Source organism: Syngnathoides biaculeatus, chromosome 3 (assembly GCF_019802595.1).
Source record: "Syngnathoides biaculeatus isolate LvHL_M chromosome 3, ASM1980259v1, whole genome shotgun sequence".
Taxonomy (NCBI): Eukaryota; Metazoa; Chordata; class Actinopteri; order Syngnathiformes; family Syngnathidae; genus Syngnathoides; species Syngnathoides biaculeatus.
In genome coordinates this window covers 40,323,524-40,341,717 of record NC_084642.1, presented here as the reverse complement: position 1 = coordinate 40,341,717, position 18,194 = coordinate 40,323,524, and the positions used below count along the sequence as shown (strand labels likewise).

At 45.4% G+C, this 18,194-nt stretch overlaps 1 protein-coding gene across 10 annotated transcripts in view; it reads left to right on the top strand.

The window, feature by feature from the left end:
• The window catches only part of samd4a (sterile alpha motif domain containing 4A), a 205,501-nt gene that overhangs the window by 158,816 nt on the left and 28,491 nt on the right, over window positions 1–18,194 (top strand). For 8 of the 10 annotated variants that reach the window (XM_061815858.1, XM_061815860.1, XM_061815854.1 and 5 more), the window contains one exon: window positions 6,815–6,898. In XM_061815858.1, coding sequence (XP_061671842.1) covers window positions 6,815–6,898 — 84 coding nt within the window. Of the gene's footprint in view, window positions 1–6,814; window positions 6,899–7,138; window positions 7,673–18,194 lie in introns of those variants that run through there. The other 2 variants (XM_061815859.1, XM_061815852.1) reach the window with 2 other exon arrangements.

Genomic DNA, 18,194 nt, shown 5'->3' with positions numbered 1-18,194 from the left:
GGAAATGTGGGTAGGGCTAAATGGAGTGGTCCTTAAATGGTTTACGTCCTACCTGGAGGAAAGGCGCTACTTTGTAACCATTAGAAGTGCTCTACCTCAACAAATAGCAATGACATATGGGGTCCCTCAAGGGTCAGTTCTTGGACCTCTCATGTTCAGCCTGTAAATACTACCCTTGGGTCATATTTCTTAAACTTTAATTTTGACTATTATAGCTATGCAGATGACACACAGTTATATTTAGCAGTGTTTCCAGATGACTACAGTTCAATTGAGGTATTGTGCCAATGTCGAAAGCAGATAAATAACTCGATGAGCCAAAATTGTCTTCAACTAAACAACAATAAAACTGAGACAATTGTTTTTGCCAATAAAGAAAAAAATGATTGCTGTTTGTATACACCTGGACTCTGTATTTTTAAAAACCAAAGATCAAGACCAAAACCTTGGTGTTCTTGTTGATTCTGACCTGACTTTCAACTGTCATATCAGTTGCCGTCAACGGGGTTTCTTTCGACCTCACCGCTGCTCTGCGACAAAATACGCTGTTTGGAACTAACTACACAGACGCCTGCTGCCGTTTTGTCTTTGGACATCTCTGGAACATTCACTTACTTGGAATATTCGCTGGAAAGAATATTTGCCTGTTTGGGAACATTCGTTCAACGCTGGTGACTTTTCGTCGTTTTGGCTCGACTACTGTCTGTGAACTTCTATTTTGTTTATTTTATTGTTTGTGTTCTATTGTCATGTGTGTGTGATTAAATTGTCTTAAACGCAATGCAACTGCCTTGTTGCATTTTGCTGGTTTGAGCAATGGAGACGTTAGTCTAAATTCACATGTAACACAGTAGAACAACATAATGCTCAAGCATCTAAGGACAAGTGAGAAAAAAAGCATTTACGGGAGAGCTAGAAGAGCAAAGTCTGTGAAAGTTGAAGGTAGAACTAATAGAACTAATATTTGGTATATATGAAATACAGTATGCCCTTGTCCATTCAAAGTGCACCATTCACAGCCCCAGATATTCACAGATTTTGGTCTCCAATTTTTTTTTTTTTTTTAATTTACCGTATTTTCACAATCCTAGAGGTTCTGAATTCTCTTCTAAATAGATGAGGTGCCACATTAGACAGCTCCTTACAATATGCTGCACTGTATGTGCACACTGAGTTCCACCATTTGCAAATGTTGTGTGAATTTTCCAACAAAGTACACTTAAACACACTGGTTATATTGTTAGCATGCACAACAGCAAGTGTTTTGGCATGTATGTAAACTAGCATATGAGGGCACTCATGAGGCAGTGAGCAACAATTGCATTAGATATCTGAAAGCAGAAGAAACTTTCATTTCTCCACACACTTCCTCTGTCAGCCAATTTAATCATCAAGCTGGGAGCATGTAAATAGCGTTTATAGTGCATGTTTTGTGTCAATTATTTTGTCAGTAATTGTTTTATTTGTCTTATTATTTGCTTGTTATGCTGTTCTGTTTGCTGTGGTTTGGTCGTTTTATTTTCGATGTCACACTTGAGTGTGTACATCAGTAACATCAGACAAGGGTGAGCTGTCCTGAGTAGGCTCACATGGAACGTGGGATGGACTCTCATGGACCCGGGGAGCTTCAATGAGACAGCGACTGGATTAAGTACTTTGGTGATGGGGAACAGACCCATAAACCTGGAAGCTAGCTTGCGGGACTCCGTCCGAAGTGGAAGGTTCCTTGTGGACAACGACGCGTTGTCTCACTCTCCCCTCCTCCTCTTACGATCTGCCGCGGCCTTGTAGATGCTACCCGTTCACAACAGCATCTTTTTGGCTTGCTCCCAGGTCTACTTGCAGTGTCTCACGACTGCCAACTCAGATGGAACCAGAGACTCTGTGCCTACGAATGGGAAGAGAGAAGGGGGTATCCATGGACAACGTGGAAGGGAACCATACCTGTTGATATGGAGGGCAGCGAATTGTGGGCCTATTCCACCCATCCGAGGTGCCGGCTCCAGGTGCTATGGTCGTGTGAAGCCAAGCACCATAGACCGGTCTCCATTTCCTGGTTGATCCTCTCAGTATGACCATTGGACTCTCTGTGTTGGTCCGAAGTTAGACTTGCCTTCGCCCTGATAGGGGAGCAGAACGCCTTCTAGATGCGTGATAAAAATTGAGACCCCCTATCCGAAACCACGTCAGTCGGTAATCAGTGATAGCGGACGACCCCATCAAGCAGGAGTCTGGGAGTACGTTTGGCAGAGGGAATTTTTGGTAGGGGTATAAAATAGACCATCTTTGAAAATTGATCAACCACCGAGAGGACGGCAGTGTTACCCTGAGAGCATGACAGGCCCGTCACAAAGTCCAGGAAGATATGGGACCATGGGCGTGAGGGAATTGGCAGGGGGCGTAGCTCACCCATCGGTCGCAGGTGGGAAGTCTTGTTGACCATGCACACCAGACATGCATTGACGTACTCCTCTATGTCCCTCTCAAGGTTCGCCACCAAAACCGCTCTTCTATCACCGAACGGGTCTTAGTCATGCCGGGATTGCAAACAGCTCTATTAGTATTAGCCCAGTCTATGACACTCCCCCTCAGTGAGGGTACAATGAACAGTCGATCGGGGGGACATCCAGCCAGCCTGGGAGAGTCTTTCAGAGTGTCCCTTTCCCGGGTCTTGATCTCTCATGTGAGGCCCGAGACAAAGCAAGACTCAGGGAGGATTGGAGCGTGCTCGGCCTCAGCTTGTTCACCCTCTAGGATTCGGGATAACTCATCCAGCTTGCCGTTCTTTGAAACGACAATGTAAAGCGAAACTCTGAAGAGTGAAGCCCACCTGGCCTGACGGGCATTCAGCCTCCTGGCAGTCCCGAGATAATTGCGGTTTTTGTGATCGGTTAGCACCAGGAACGGCACCTGGGACCCCTGCAGCCAATGCCTCCACTCCTCCAAGGCGGTCTTGACTGCGAGTAGCTCACGGTCCCCAACATCATAGTTCCGCTCCCTCGGAGTCAACCTTTTGTCCAAGATGCCGCAAGGGTGTAGTCTCCCATCCCTCACGCTCCCCTGGGAGAGCACTATCCTCAACCCTGAGTCCGACGCATTCACCTCTACGACAAATTGTCTCTCCGGGTCCAGCAGGATGAGGACCGGAGTGGACGTAAAACTGGATCTGAGCCTGCTGAAGACCACCTGGCAGTCTGCGTCCCACTCAAATGGGCGGTGAGGTGAGGTGAATGCGTGCAACAGCGCGTCTATGGAACTGAAGTTCCGATTGAACTTACGGTAAAAGTTGGCAATACTGATGAACCTCTGAACCTCCCTGTGGTTGATAGGAGTAGGCCACTGGAGGACAAAGTCGACCTTGCTGGGGTCCATGCGGATCGCTTCTTCTGCTAAGATGAAGCCCAGGAACGTGACGGAAGGCCAATGAAACTCTCACTTCTCCACCTTGACGTAAAGGTCGTGCCGCAGCAGTTGCTGTAACAATTCTCGAACATGCTTGACATGGGAAGCATCGTCTGGGGGGGAAAAAAATATCAAAATATCGTCACGGTAGATGAACACGTACGTGTTCAGCATTTCGCGCACTATATCATTATTAAAATTTTGAAACACCGCCAGTGCGTTGGTCAGACCAAACGGCATCACCAGATAGTTGTAGAGGCCCGTTGGTGTGTTGAAGGTTGTCTTCCACCTATCCCCTTCCCTGATGCGCACCAGGTGCTATGCATTTCCTAGATCCAGTTTGCTGAAAATCCGGGCCCCTTGCAACAACTCAAACGCTGTGGCAAGGGGAACAGGGTATCTATTTTTAATGATGTCGTTCAATCCCCGGTAGTCAATACAGGGACCTAAGGTGGAATCTTTTTTTATTGACGAAGCAAAAGCCAGCTCCTGCAGGCGAAGATGATGGTCGAATGAGACCTGCCGCCAGCGACTCCTCCACATATAACCTCATGGCTTGGTGCTCCGGCCCTGTTAACGAAAAAAGCCCATGTGGGGGTGAGGTGCTGGGCAATAACTCGATGGCCCAGTCATAAGGCCGGTGACGCGGAAGGAACTTGGCCTTTGTTTTGGAAAAAACTTCTCCCAATAATAAGATGGAACTAGTGACAGCTCCGATTCTGATTTTGGCTCCCGCAGCTCCACCAGGGTGACCTGCGGATTGCCCTTTTCTGGAGCCCCACCCGAAGCCAGCCGCGCCGCACTCCGCGCCCCATGCTATGATTTGGCCGGTGGGCCAATCGATTTGTGTATGGTGTCTCGCTGCCCAAAATAACGTCACTGTTTCGGTAATCAAAAACGTGAAAACTTATGCGTTAGGTACGTGCGTCCGGAAAAGTCATGTTCAGGAATTGCATATGGTGCGTCACTCGGCACAAGAATTTTCCGTTAGCCGCATAAGCGTTGTGGAATCGTTGCGACCGGAAGGCCTCTGTGCCTAACAGGTTGACTACACGCGAATTTAGTAGGTTCACGTCTGACCCGGAATCTATGAATGCAATAGCCGTGCAGGTACGTCATCATCGCGCACACGAAGAAGGTCCAGGTGCGGCAGGTGTTGGAATTACGGCTCCATTCAGCAGTAGCCCAGGCCTCTGCCCTCCCGTCAGGTGGGATATCACGAAGGCAATCCGTGCGCGGTCAGTAGGGAAGGCGGAACTCTGTAATTCAAAATGGAGATCACACTTGGCGAGGAAGGGCTTAACATTACCAGTGTCTCTGGAGAACCAGTTGGTTCAAGAGCTGGACATCCGGCGAGAAGGCGGGCGCGGACACGCCTGGAGTCAGAGTGGCGGTCGGCATTGTCGGACTGACGTTGGCAGCGCTGGTCGTGGACGTGAGCCACGGTTCCAAACGAGCACATATTTTGAGTAGTCTCTGATTTGTTACCATGAGAGCAGCCTCCTGTTCCGCCAGGCGTCTGCCCTGGATCTGTAGGGAGCGATGGATCTTAGCTGAGTTGGCTGGGTCCATGTCTTGGCCAGATCGTTCTGTCATAACCAGAACGTGGAGTTGGACCCAAATGCACGACTCGGGAAACGTGGCGGCAGTTCGGGAAATATCTTTATTCAGTCCAGAGTCGGTAACCAGGCAGGCAGTCCACGAGAACAGCAGTGATAAAGACGTCAGGCTTACGAGGTAGGTCAGAAGACAGGCAGGGGTCGGTACGCCGGGAGTCGAGGTCAGAGTCGAGGAAGTGCGGGAACGAGGCATCAATGGCAACGATCTGGCAAACCCAGACCGTCGGCTGGGTCCTATAAGTATGCAGATAATAACTGGGGATGAGGCGCAGGTGTGTCGGGGGACCTGCACAGCCAGGGCTCGGACCGGCAGGATCATGACAGTCCATTTTGGAGAAAATGTAAGACTTAAGTGCAACTCATGGTTGCAAAAATATGGGATATATACATAGGTATGTTAATCCTGCATCTATTATTCATTTGCAAGGGGTGTAAGGAATTTAACCCCCGCGAATAACGGGGGAACACTGCACATAAAATAGAAGTAGGCAAATCATTAACCCCTGCACACATGCTGTGATATCATACTGAAATCATTGTGGCCATAAACATATGACCAATGTTCCCTCTAAGCTGCGCACTTGGAGCGCACAGTCAGCACATATGAAAACCGATCCTGCGCAGTGAACCTTACCTTGACTTTTTTTTTTTATTTTTTACCACAGCAGCACACTGTCTCTAACAAGCTGCTGCTTAGCCACACCATGCCACACACTCTACTTCCTGGTTTACCTAACACCGCCCACGTCCGACTCTTAAAGGGGTACACTCATAATTACAAACAGCGTCCAACCACACAGTCTGGGCAGCATAGAGGAAAGACAAAATAGACATGCTGCTTATGTTTACGCTCGATAATGGGAAAAGTTAAAAAAAAATGTTTTGTTTTAATGAATGTTGGAGTATATGAATAATAATGAAGAAAAAGTGGTGAAACTGGACGAGATTTTCTCTTTTTGAGTAAAAAAAGGTCTGGTCTGAAGCCGAAGTAGAAAGTGCAGGATGAGATGGTGTATAATGTTAAAATTCCACCTTGGCCCAGCCTGATCGAGGATGAAAGCACAGACAATACAGTGCACAAAAAGCTAATTCTGCATTTTAAATATAGGAGGCAACATAACATTAACCTTAAAACTGTTTGGGAGCATCATTCACTTTTCAACATGAATTGCTAAAGATATTCTGCAAGCAATAATTCAGTTTTACACCAAGAAAAACAGACAGGGATACCATTGTGGGTTAAAAAAGAAATAATGTTGGAAGCAACCTTTCACATTTATAGTTAGGGGATATCATAGTGGGTTAAAAATAAATAAATAAAACAAAGTTGGAAGTGACATTTAAAATTTCATTCAGTTCATAATTGGTTTGGTCAGCAATATATGTTTTTGCATGTTGACATTTTCATTGCAAGTTTGCAAAAACACATAATTGTTCTTGAAAATTTGTGAGGGTAATGTAAATGCTGTAATCTGAACCTTTTAATGAGGCATGTAACTTCAATGGATAACACCGATCTGACCACAGTGCATAAGCCTGATATTGTTCACAGTGGTCAAAGGGAGCTCTCACGGGCTTAGCGTGTTTGCCCAGACGTAAAAAATTAGAGGGAACTTTGCTTATGCTGTTAAAATCAGGTTAATGTCTACTGGTTGTTCAGTTGTTGTTGTTTTACATGTATCGTGATAATTTTTCCTCATCATAATTTTAGCTGTAGTTTTAAACCATCAAAAATTAATTGCATAATCCGTTTTTTTTTTTGTTTTTTTTTTGGGGGGGGTGGATGTGTACAGATCTTCAATTGCGAGTTATGGAGCCAGACATCAACAATCGCCTTGAATCCTTATGTCTGAGTATGACAGAGCACGCATTGGGAGGTAATACACATTTACATTCAACATCATAAACATTTTATATTGAATATGGTTAGCTTTGCACATTTGAACATTTTAATAGCATTATTGTAATCATTTTACATGTCGCACTGAGCGGCACGGTGGCGCAGCTGTAAAGCGTTGGCCTCACAGTTCCCGATCCTGGCCTCGCCTGTGTGGAGTTTGCATGTTCTCCCCGTGTCTCCATGGGTTTTCTTCAGAACTGTTTCTTCCCACCCCTAGGTGCGATTGTGAGTGCGACTGTTTGTGTGTATGTGCCCTGCGATTGGATGGCAACCAGTCCACGATGTACCCTGCCTCCTCCCCATTGAAAGCTGAGATACTGTAGGCTCCAGCACTCCCCACAACCCTTGTGAAGATAAGCAGTTAAGAAGATGGATGGATGGATGTCTTTGACTGTTGCTGCTGCCCTGTATGGTATCCCCAAAATCAAATTGCCCTGTCTGTCCTGTTAAAAATTGTACATTCTATTCGAAAGAATCTACTGTTTTTTTTTTTCAATGATTCTGTCACATTATTCACAGTCATTTTAGTTTTCAGAATGATTAGTATTCTTTTGGTGAGTTACAGGCACTGTATCATGCCGATTAGCCTTGACTGACATCTTTAAGAGACAGTTTTAGTCTGCTCAAACTCATCTGCTTTTTACTACCTGACTGTGTTAATCTTGATAAAATGTCCATTGTCCACAGTGACAATCAATTTGAATGAGTCCATGTGCTGGATCCTTGTGCCACATATCTTTTTTTCATTTATTTTCCACTGGTATGTTCAGAAATCACTGCCATGATGATACACAGAGATTCAAATACTGGAAATTAAAGATTTTTATCAGAAATTTAAAGTAAAAAAAAATTAACTGCTTTTCATCACTTAACCGCTTCCAGCCATGCTACCTTGAGAATGCCTGATCTCGAAAGCTAAGCGGGTTTGGTTAGTACTTGGACGGGAGACCGTCTGGGAATACCTGGTGCTGTAAGCTTCTCTCCTTGGCTAAATGCAGAGGGGTAGCGTCAGGAAGGGCATCCGCTCGCTTGTCAGACTCTGCGTCATTCCCGTCCGAAGAACCATCCGCAGCTGCCGGCCCGGAGCTCTCAGGGGCCTTTGTTCACGCTGTTATGTCGCGCGTGGGCCTCAGAGTAGTCAGACTCCGAGTCTTCCCGATCAATCGATACTGCTATTTCTTTCACAGATGAGGATAAATCCAAGAAATCAGCGCTGGGCATAATGGTGTCCCATGTAATCCAGTGCTAGAAACAGCACGGTACACGTCACATACGCCCATGTAGATCATGTGACCCGCGAAAATAGCGGCGCTCCTGAAAATTAGTCATTGTCGATAAAAATAAAACACTATTAAAGGAGAGAGGATTTAACACCACATTGTCAAAATAGGGTACATATTACATGACCTATTGATACGCTGTTCACGCAAACCACTGGGCAGAAACAGTGGTACTTACTGTACATCTAAGGGTTAGGCTTCCAGAGCGATTGACCTCGACGTACGTAACTACTACCATTTCCCATTTCATTTGTAGCAAGTGGGAATTAGTGTGAAACGTTCACCAGACGAGAGCTCTTTGCAGAAGTCACATGGAGCAATTGACCCCTCCGTACAGGGCACTTAACCACGCCTCCTGAAGTCACGTCACCCCACTTTTGCTAACCTCAGACAAACATTAGACAAAATGGCGTCGCAGGAAGAAAAGTCGAGAGCGAAGTTGTCCGATTTATCAGCTGATTTTTCACTCTCATTCTTATCGAATAGTGAAATATCGTTGAGCAGACAGCAGGGCTTCGAGTATTTCAGTGAGGAGTATTTCAATTGTATTTCCATGCATATCGACGGAGAAACCATTGATATTAGCGCGAGATCTTTCCGGAGTCAGAGGAAGACCAAGAAGCCACATAATATAATATATTATAACCCAAAGACGAATTCGTCATTGACAGTTTTCCTATTTTCGTGTTACCTATCACACTCTGTATGTGTATCTGTATAGCCGTTTGAGAACCGCCGTATGAAGGAAAAGAAGAAGGCGAGGCTTGATTTACGAGTTGTTTCTCTCGTTTTCTTTGTGTAACGTCACGCGCTCCCCTTAAAAATTATTCTTGAATTAGTGCCGAACCTACGTAAGTCCCGACCGAGTACGACAATCACTACTTTAGTGTCCTCAAACATCCTTCCTTCAGTTTTGGTGTCTCGGTGCACGTCGAAGGCTTTTAGGACTCGCTAGTCCGGTTTAGCTTCGCTCGCTAGCCGCCAACAAAGAGACATGTTTGTGCAGTCAAGTCCTCGCAAAGTATCGCTCAACACAGATCAAGTTTGTCAATCATTCACATTTAGCTATGTTATGCAAGCGAAGAACTGCTAATTCATTTATATGTGACATGTATTGAAAATCAAAAATAGGGCTAACCTTCGTGCAAACATATCTGTTCCGGTTGATTTTAGATGGATTCAGTTGATCATGCGGTCTTCCACAAAGTTTGATCCATCGAAGTCATTTTTCGTACTCGGTCTTCGGTTTTGGAAAGGGTACATTGAACTCCACAACTAGCCTATCAGGATACCTGTCGTCACTATTACAAAGGCCGTGACTACATCTCTTAACCATATCTATTGTTAAGGATCCCTAAGACGTGATAAAACCCAAACAAAAGCTCGACTGAAGCATGCGACTTTGTCTGAGGTTATGGCGGACGACAACAAGGGGCGTGGTTTAGGCACATCTCTGGGCTCTGATTGGTCAGCGACACGGCTCACGCAATTTCTACGGAGGGGTCAATTGGGCGAACTTGTTGACAGGCAATAAATGAATGAAATGTGTTGAACAAAGAAAGTACCAGCAGTTGTCACAATGCCGCAGACACAGGATACCCATTTCTTAGAAACCCTGCCAATAATAATAATAACCCTAACCCTAATAGGTTAAGAGATATTTTTTACTTGCAAATTACTTTTTCAATTTGCAGTTCACTTTTTCAATACAGACCTGTTGTCATGTTTAATTTTGTACTCCTTATACACAAATTATTGTACACATTTCCAATTACAATTTCCAAGAGGAAATAATTTTAGTTCACACGTGCTTTACCAGTTAGGTGTTTATACACAACTGTCATGTATTTCTTCTTCCATGTGTGCAAGCATACTGACCCACAAAAAGGAGATGGGGGTAATACAATGAGAAAATTTCTCATTCAAATGAGAACAGGTCATTGCATGTATGGTTGTATAAATGAGCCTCATACATTTTGGTTTACATTTCTATGTGACAATGATGATCCCCTCCTCGAGCCGCCATCCTATCGTGGTGGAGGGGTTTGTGTGTCTCTATGATCTTAGGAGGTAAGTTTTCTGGGGCTTCATGCCACTGGTAGGGTCACCCATGGCAAACAGGTCCGAGGTGAGGGACCAGACAAAGTATGACTCCAACTGATCACTACCTGGTGGTGAGTTGGCTCCGATGGTGGGGAAGATTGCAGTACGACGTGGCAGGCCCAAACGTATTGTGAGGGTCTGCTGGGAACGGCTGGCAAATTCCCCTGTCAGAAGGAATTTCAACTCCCACCTCCAAAAGAACTTTGCTCACGTCCCAGAGGAGGCGGGGGACATTGAATCCGAGTGTACGATGTTCTGCGCCTCCATTGCTGAGGCGGCCGACTGGAGCTGTAGCCATAAGGTGGTCGATCCCTGTCGTGGCGGCAACCCACCTACACATTGGTGGACACCAACATTGAGGGATGCTGTCAAGTTGAAGAAGGAGTCCTATCAGGCATTTCTGCCCTGTGGGACTCCAGAGGCAGCTGATAGGTATCGGCTGGCCAAGCAGAATTCAGCTTCAGTGGTCGCTGAGGCATAATCCCGGGCATGGGAGGAGTTTGGTGAGGCCGTGGAGAACGACATCAGAATAGCTTCGAGGAAATTCTGGTCCACCGTCCAACATCTCAGGAGGGGGAAGCAGTGCACCGTCAACACGATGGATAGTGGGGACGGGCCACTGCTGACCTCAACTTGGGATGTTGTGAGTCGGTGGGGAGAATACTTCAAAGACCTCCTCAATCCCACCAACATGCCTTCCCATGAAGAAGCTGAGTCTGGGTGCTCTGAGGTAGGCTCTTCAATCTCTGGGCTTGAGGTCACCCAGGTGGTTAAAATGCTCCTTGGTGGCAGGGGCCTCGGGGGTGGATGAGATTCGCCCTGGAGTTCCTAAAGGTTCTGGATGTTGTGGGGCTGTCCTGGTTGACACGCCTCTGCAACATGGCGTGGACATCAGGGACAGTGCCTCTGGATTGGCAGACTGGGGTGGTCGTCTCCTTTTTCAAGAAGTGAGACATGAGGGTGTGTTCCAACTACAGAGGAATCACACTCCTCAGCCTCCCTGGTAAGGGCTACTAAGCGGTACTGGAGAGGAGGGTCCGTCGAAAAGTCAAGTCTCGGAATCAGGAGGAGCAATGTGGTTTTTGTCCTGGCCGTGGAACAGTGGACCAGCTCTAAACGCTCGGCAGGATCCTCGAGGGTGCATGCCCAAACAGGCTACGTGTGTTTTGTGGATTTGGAGAAGGCATTCGACCGTGTCCCTCGGGGAGTCCTGTGGGGGTTCTTTGGGAGTATGTGGTACCAGATCCCCCGATACGATCTGTTCGGTCTTTGTACGACCGCTGTCAGAGTATGGTCCGCATTGCCGGCAATAAGTCGAACTCGTTTCCGGTGAGAGTTGGACTCCGCCAAGACTTCCCTTTGTCATCAATTTTGTTCGTAACTTTTATGGACAGAATTTCTAGGCACAGCCAAGGCGTAGAGGTTGTCCGGTTTGGTGGCCTCAGAATCGCATCTCTGCTCTTTGCGGATGATGTGGTCTGGCTTCATCAAGCCGTGATCTCCAGCTCTCACTTGAGCGATTTGCACTTGAGTGTGAAGCGGCTGGGATGAGAATCAGCACCTCCAAATCCGAGACTATGGTCCTCAGTCTGAAAAGGGCGGCATGCCCTCTCCAGGTCGGGGATGAGATCCTTCCCCAAGTGGAGGAGTTGAAGTATCTTGGAGTCTGAAGGAGTGAGGGAAGAATGGAGCGGGAGATCGACAGACGGATCGGCGCAGCGCCTGCAGTGATGCGGATTTGTATCGGTCTGTTGTGGAAAAGCGAGAGCCAAGTCGAAAGGCGAAGCTCTCAATTCACCAGTCACTCTACGTTCCGACCCTCGCCTATGGGCATGAGCTGTGGGTTGTGACTGAAAGAACAAGATCCCGGCTACAAGCGGCCGAAATGTGTTTCTTCCCTTGGTTGTCCGGGCTCTCCCTTAGAGATAGAGTGAGAAGCTCGGTCATCCGGGAGGGGCTCAGTGTCGAGCCGCTGCTCCTCCACGTTGAGAGGAGCCAGATAAGGTGGCTGGGGCATCTGATTCGGATGCCTCCTGGACGCCTCCCTGGTGAGGTGTTCCAGGCATGTCCCACCGGAAAGAGACCCCGAGGACGACCCAGGACACGCTGGAGAGACTATGTCTCTCGGCTGGCTTGGGAACGCCTTGGGATCCCTCCGGAAGAGCTGGAAGAAGTGGCTGGGGAAAGGGAAATCTGGGTATCCCTGCTGAAGCTACTTCCCTCACGACCCGACCAGGAAAAGCGGTAGAAAATGGATGGATGGATGGATGGATGGAAGGATGATGGTGCAGGACTTAATTCGGTTTTCACCTGGGACTTTATTATGACAATCAGTCAGATCATCAGCAGAATTACTTGCAACATTTCCCCATTACAGATGCTTCTGTGAGACAATGAAAGCTGTTTTGGCACAAGGAATACATCACTTTGGCTTGTGTGTGTCAGGGGCGTGGCCAGGCCACTGCGCTGGGCGGAGCTGCCTCCGGCAGCAGCCCAACACCTGCACCGCATAGACACTAATTAGGCCAGGTATGGACAATGGAGAAAATGAGTATTTGAACACCCTGCTATATTGCAAGTTCTCCCACTTAGAAATCATGGAGGGGTCTGAAATTTTCATCGTAGGTGCATGTCCACGGTGATTGAGATAATCTCTAAAGAAAAATCCAGAAATCACAATGTTTGATTTTTTTTTTTTTTTTTTTTAACGATTTGTGTGATACAGCTGCAAATAAGGATTTGAACAACTGAGAAAACCAATGTTAATATTTGGCACAGTAGCCTTTGTTTGCAATCACAGAGGTCAAACGTTTCCTGTAGTTGTTCACCAGTTGTACACACACTGCAGGAGGGATTTTGGCACACTCCTCCATGCAGATCTTCTCTAGATCAGACAGGTTTCTGGGCTGTTGCTGAGAAGCATGGAGTTTCAGCTCCCTCTAAAGATTTTCTTTTGGGTTTAGCTTGAGAGACTGGATAGGCCATGCTAGAACATTGATATGCTTCTTACGGGGCCCTCATTGGTTTTCCTGGCTGTGTGCTTCAGGTCATTGTCATCGTCTGTCTAAGAGAAAGAGGTTGTTCCCCAAAATTGCACAAAACATGGCTGCGGTCATCCTCTCCTTAATACAGTGCAGTCGTCCTGTCCCTATGTCCAGAAAAACACCCCCAAAGCATGATGCTACCACCCCCTTGGTTCACAGTATAGATGGTGTTCTTGGGATGGAATTGATCATTCGTCTTCCTCCAAACACGGTTAGTGGAATTATGACCAAAAAGTTCCATTTTGGTCTCATCTGACCTCAAAACTTTCTCCCATGGACTCTGTAACATCCAAATGGTCATTGGCAAACTCAAGATGGGCCTTGACATGTGCTGGTTTAAGCAGGGGAAACATCTGTGCCATGCATGATTTAAAACCATGACGTCTTGGTGTATTACCAACAGTTACTTTGGAAACAGTGGTCCCAGCTCTTTTCAGGTCATTGACCAAGTCCTCTCGTGTAGTCCTGGACTGATTCCTCACCTTTCTCAGGATCATCGAGACCCCATGAGTTGATATCTTGCATGGGGCTTCACTCCGATTGAGATTGACTGTCATGTTTAGCTTCTTCCATTTTCTAATGATTGCACGAACAGTGGACCTTATTTCACCAAGCTGCTTAGCAAATTCTCCGTGGCCCTTTCCAGCCATGTGGAGTTTTACAATTTTGTCTCTGGTGGTTTTGGGCAGTTCTTTGGTTTTCGCCATGTGACAAGTTTGAGTCTTACTGATTGTACGGGGTGTACTGACATGTTTATCCAGCTAATGACCTTACACAAGTGCATCTGATTCAGGATAACACATGTAATGTAGGTGGACTTTTAAAGGCGGACTAAGAGGTCTTTGAGGGTCAGAATTCTCGCTGATATCTCTCTCTCTCTCTCTCTCTCTCTCTCTCTCATTCTCTCTCTCTCTGTCTCTGTGTGTGTGTGTGTGTGTGTGTGTGTGTGTGTGGTGTGTGTGTGTGTGTGTGTGCGCGCGCGCGCGCGTGCACACATAAACATCTCGCCTTGCTCCCTTTCCACTTGCTCTCTTGGATGCACAATATCTTAACCTTTCTCCTCATCATCATGGCAACTAACTCCTGAGCTTTTTCCTGTCATTGTCACAACATTAAAAGTACCTACATACAGCTGTAGGGATTGTGCATTCCTCTTCTTCTTCTGCCGACTAAGCTGCTTTCCTCCTCTTTTTTGTGTTTGACCCACATTATCTGTATTTCTCCCTACGCCTTGTGGATTAACATTTACAGGTGCGGGTGTAGGAACTATTCTATTAAACAGCAGAAAGTGTATCGTTGACTTGTGTATGCGCTTTTTGTGATGTTTTTATTTTTCGGTGTGCTGTGAGGTTTTTCAAATGTAAGATATGTGTCTTGGCTCAATAAAGGTTTAGAGTCACTGGCTTAGACAGAAGTTGCAATCATAAAAAAATGATGAAAATGCTTTCAGTGTAGCCCAGGGTTGGCAACCCAGTCAGAGATCAACAGCCGCATGTTTTAATGTATTACGGCAAAAAGCCACATCATACATATGAAAAATCCAACGAGCTAGATCATACACATGAACATTATTCCCTCCTAACACATACTTTTATTGTAAATGCCACACACAACATACGAAAAATCGACTCCTACAGAGTACCAAGGCCAGTAATTTTAGAAAATTAAAATTGTGGGTTCTTTCTCACACAAACGACCAGTTCAACCAGGTCTTGTATGTCACATCTCTGATCAAATACAACACTAAAATAATCACATGATTGGAGGTCAGAGTACAACTGTGAATCAATAGCCCTGGTAATCTCCTATATTCTCTGTTGAATGTCTGATACCATTTTTTTCAAGATTTTTGTTATCAGGACACACAATTTCATTGACATCACCAAGGAATTTTTTAAAAATAAATACCCTTTCATTGTATGTCTTTTGGGCCCTTGCTATGTTCCAAGCCTGTTGACATGATCCAAGTGAGCATTTTAATTGTGTGTGCCCTCCTGTATTTTTTTAATGTGCTCATGACGGCCGTTTCTACGCAATTTGAGCTTTCGTTCTTTTGAAATGTTGTGCTTGTTTCCAGGTTCTCCACTTTTTTTGGTAGGAGTGATGAGACGTTTCTATGAAAAGCGGCTGTATTAGTAGCCCTCGTAGTCAACAGTTTTTTTCTTAGTTGAAGTTAAATCAAACTCATGGGCACCCATTTTTGATGGTTGGTACAGTAGCAACGAATATGATACACTAACAATCGTAAAAAGGCAAACTCTGAAGAGCAGGTCAGCAGCAGCTCAGGTTTGGTGCCGTACATTACCATAATACATATGTGTAACAAAGGACATCGAATATCATATTAAAATGTATATGTATCCCTTTTTTATCACTTTATATACCTGTCTACGACTATACAATGTGATTTTCTTTATTTTTAATCCATACTTACAGTGACGAAAATAAGTATTTGAACACCCAGCTATATTACAAGTTCTCCCACTTAGAAATTATGGAGGGGTTTGAAATTTTCATCGAAGGTGCATGTCCACTCTGAGAGAGATAATCTAAAAAGAAAAATCCAGAAATCGCAATGTATAATTTTTTTAACAATTTATTTGTGTGATACAGCTGCAAATAAGTATTTGAATACCTGAGAAAACCAATGTTAATATTTGGTACAGTAGCCTTTGTTTGCAATTAGAGAGGTCCAACGTGTCCTGTATTTGTGTGCACCAGGTTTGCACACACTACAGGAGGTTACTACGCTACAGGTTTCTGGGCTGTTGCTGAGAAACACGGTGTTTCAGCTCCTGCCAAAGATTTTCCATTGGGTTTAGGTCTGGAGACTGGCTAGGCCACCCCAGAACCTTGATATGCTTTTTACGGAGCCAGTCCTTGGTTTTCCTGGCTGTGTGCTTCGGGTCATTGTCATCTTGAAAGACCTGGCCACGACCCATCTTCAATGCTCTGACTGAGGGAAAGAGGTTGTTCCACCACATCTCACAATACATGGCCGGGTTATCGTCTCTTTAATACAGTGTAGTCTTCCAGTCCCATGTGGAGAAAGACACCCGTAAAGCATGATGCTACCATCCCCATGCTTCACAGTGAAATGGTGCTGCTTGGCAATTTCTCCATAGCCTTTTCTAGCCGTGTGCAGTTGTACAATTTTGTCTCTGGTGTCTTTGGAGAGCTCTTAGGTCTTGCCAATGTTACAAGTTTTAGTCTTACTAATTGTATGGGGTGGACAAGTGTCTTTATGCAGCTAACGACCTCACACAGGTGCATCTTGTTCAGGATAACACATGGAGTGGAGGTGGACTTTTAAAGCCGGACTAACAGGTCTTTGAGGGTCAGAATTCTAGCGATTGACAAGTGTTAAAATACTTATTTGCAGCCGTATCACACAAATAAATTGTTTAAATTAAATCATACCTTGTGATTTCTGGATTTTTATTTTTAGATTATCTCTCTCACAGTGGACATGCACCTACAATGAAAATTTCAGACACCTCCATGATTTCTAAGTGGGAAAACCTGCAATATAGCAGGGTGTTCAAATACTTATTTTCTTCACTGTAAAAATAATGCACTGTATTGACTTTTTTAAAATATTTTGGGAAAATTTTATGCATTCTATGCAAAAAAAATTATGGTAAATCTTGAAAGTAGACATCAGATGGACTTGCAAACATTGCCTTAATTTTGGGCTCATCCATTCACTTAACGAAGGTTGCATTGACCCTCGGCCAGGAATGTGTCTTGAGCAGAAAAACCTGTAAATTTTCGAAATTAGGTCCAGAGTTGGTCATGGTTATGACACATCAAAAGCGTGAAACCAATTATCTGCTCTTGGACATTTTATTTCATGTGTGACTGTAAGGTAGTGGTAGGGGAGTGTACCTCGACAACATAGGCTGGTGGCGTGTCAGCTGATCGTGGGGAGGAAGATTAAGAAGACAAAGGTAGAGCAGAGAACCATGCAGTAGAAGCTGAGAAAGGAAGAATGTTGTGTGGCCTTTTGGAAAGTGGTGAGACAGGCTCTCGATGGACAGGAGGAGCTCCCAAAAGACTGGACTATTACATAGAGTGCCCGGAGGAAACCCACGCAGGCATGGCGAGAACATGCAAACCCCACACAGGCGGGTCCGGGATTGAACTTGGGACCTTAGAACTGTGAGGCCTTCTTGGATCTGGGTACTCTGAGGCAGGTCTGAGTGCATGTGATTACCAACAAGTCATTGTAATGGTAACCCTTCAAAATGTTAGCAAATGCCAAAAAAAGAAAGGTGGACGCTGAAGGCTGTTGTTACAAGAAAATATGGACTAGTTATTATTTTATTATTATTTATTTGTTGAAATCGGGGGGAAACCTGTATGTTTAGTTTGTGGTGGGCAGGTCACCGTGTTTGAGGAGTACAACGTGAGTTGGCATGATGAGACGAAGCAAGCCGAAAAATACAGACATTTGACTGAGATTGAGAGAACGCAGATAACAAAAGATTTGCTAGCGAACCCGAGAGAACAGCAAGGCTATTTCACCAACCTACACGCAGCCTGGGATCCATTAACGAAGACCAGCTTTATGATATCCCACAAAATAGGGGGAGTTTGTGGAAAAAGTGCTTGGTGGACTCTGCAGCGCTAATATGGCCGGAGAAAAAAGAAGCATTTGAGAAAGTTTCGTTGTCCAGGTGAACGGTGAAAAGAAGTGTGGAGGACATCGTGGAGAATCTCCAACTTTAGCTCAAAAGTGAAGTGGGAAGTTTTGACTTTTCCTCCCTGGCTTTGGGTCAGAGTTGTGATGTCCGTGACACGGCACAGTTACTCGTGTTTCTTTGAGGGATAACAGGCATTCAAG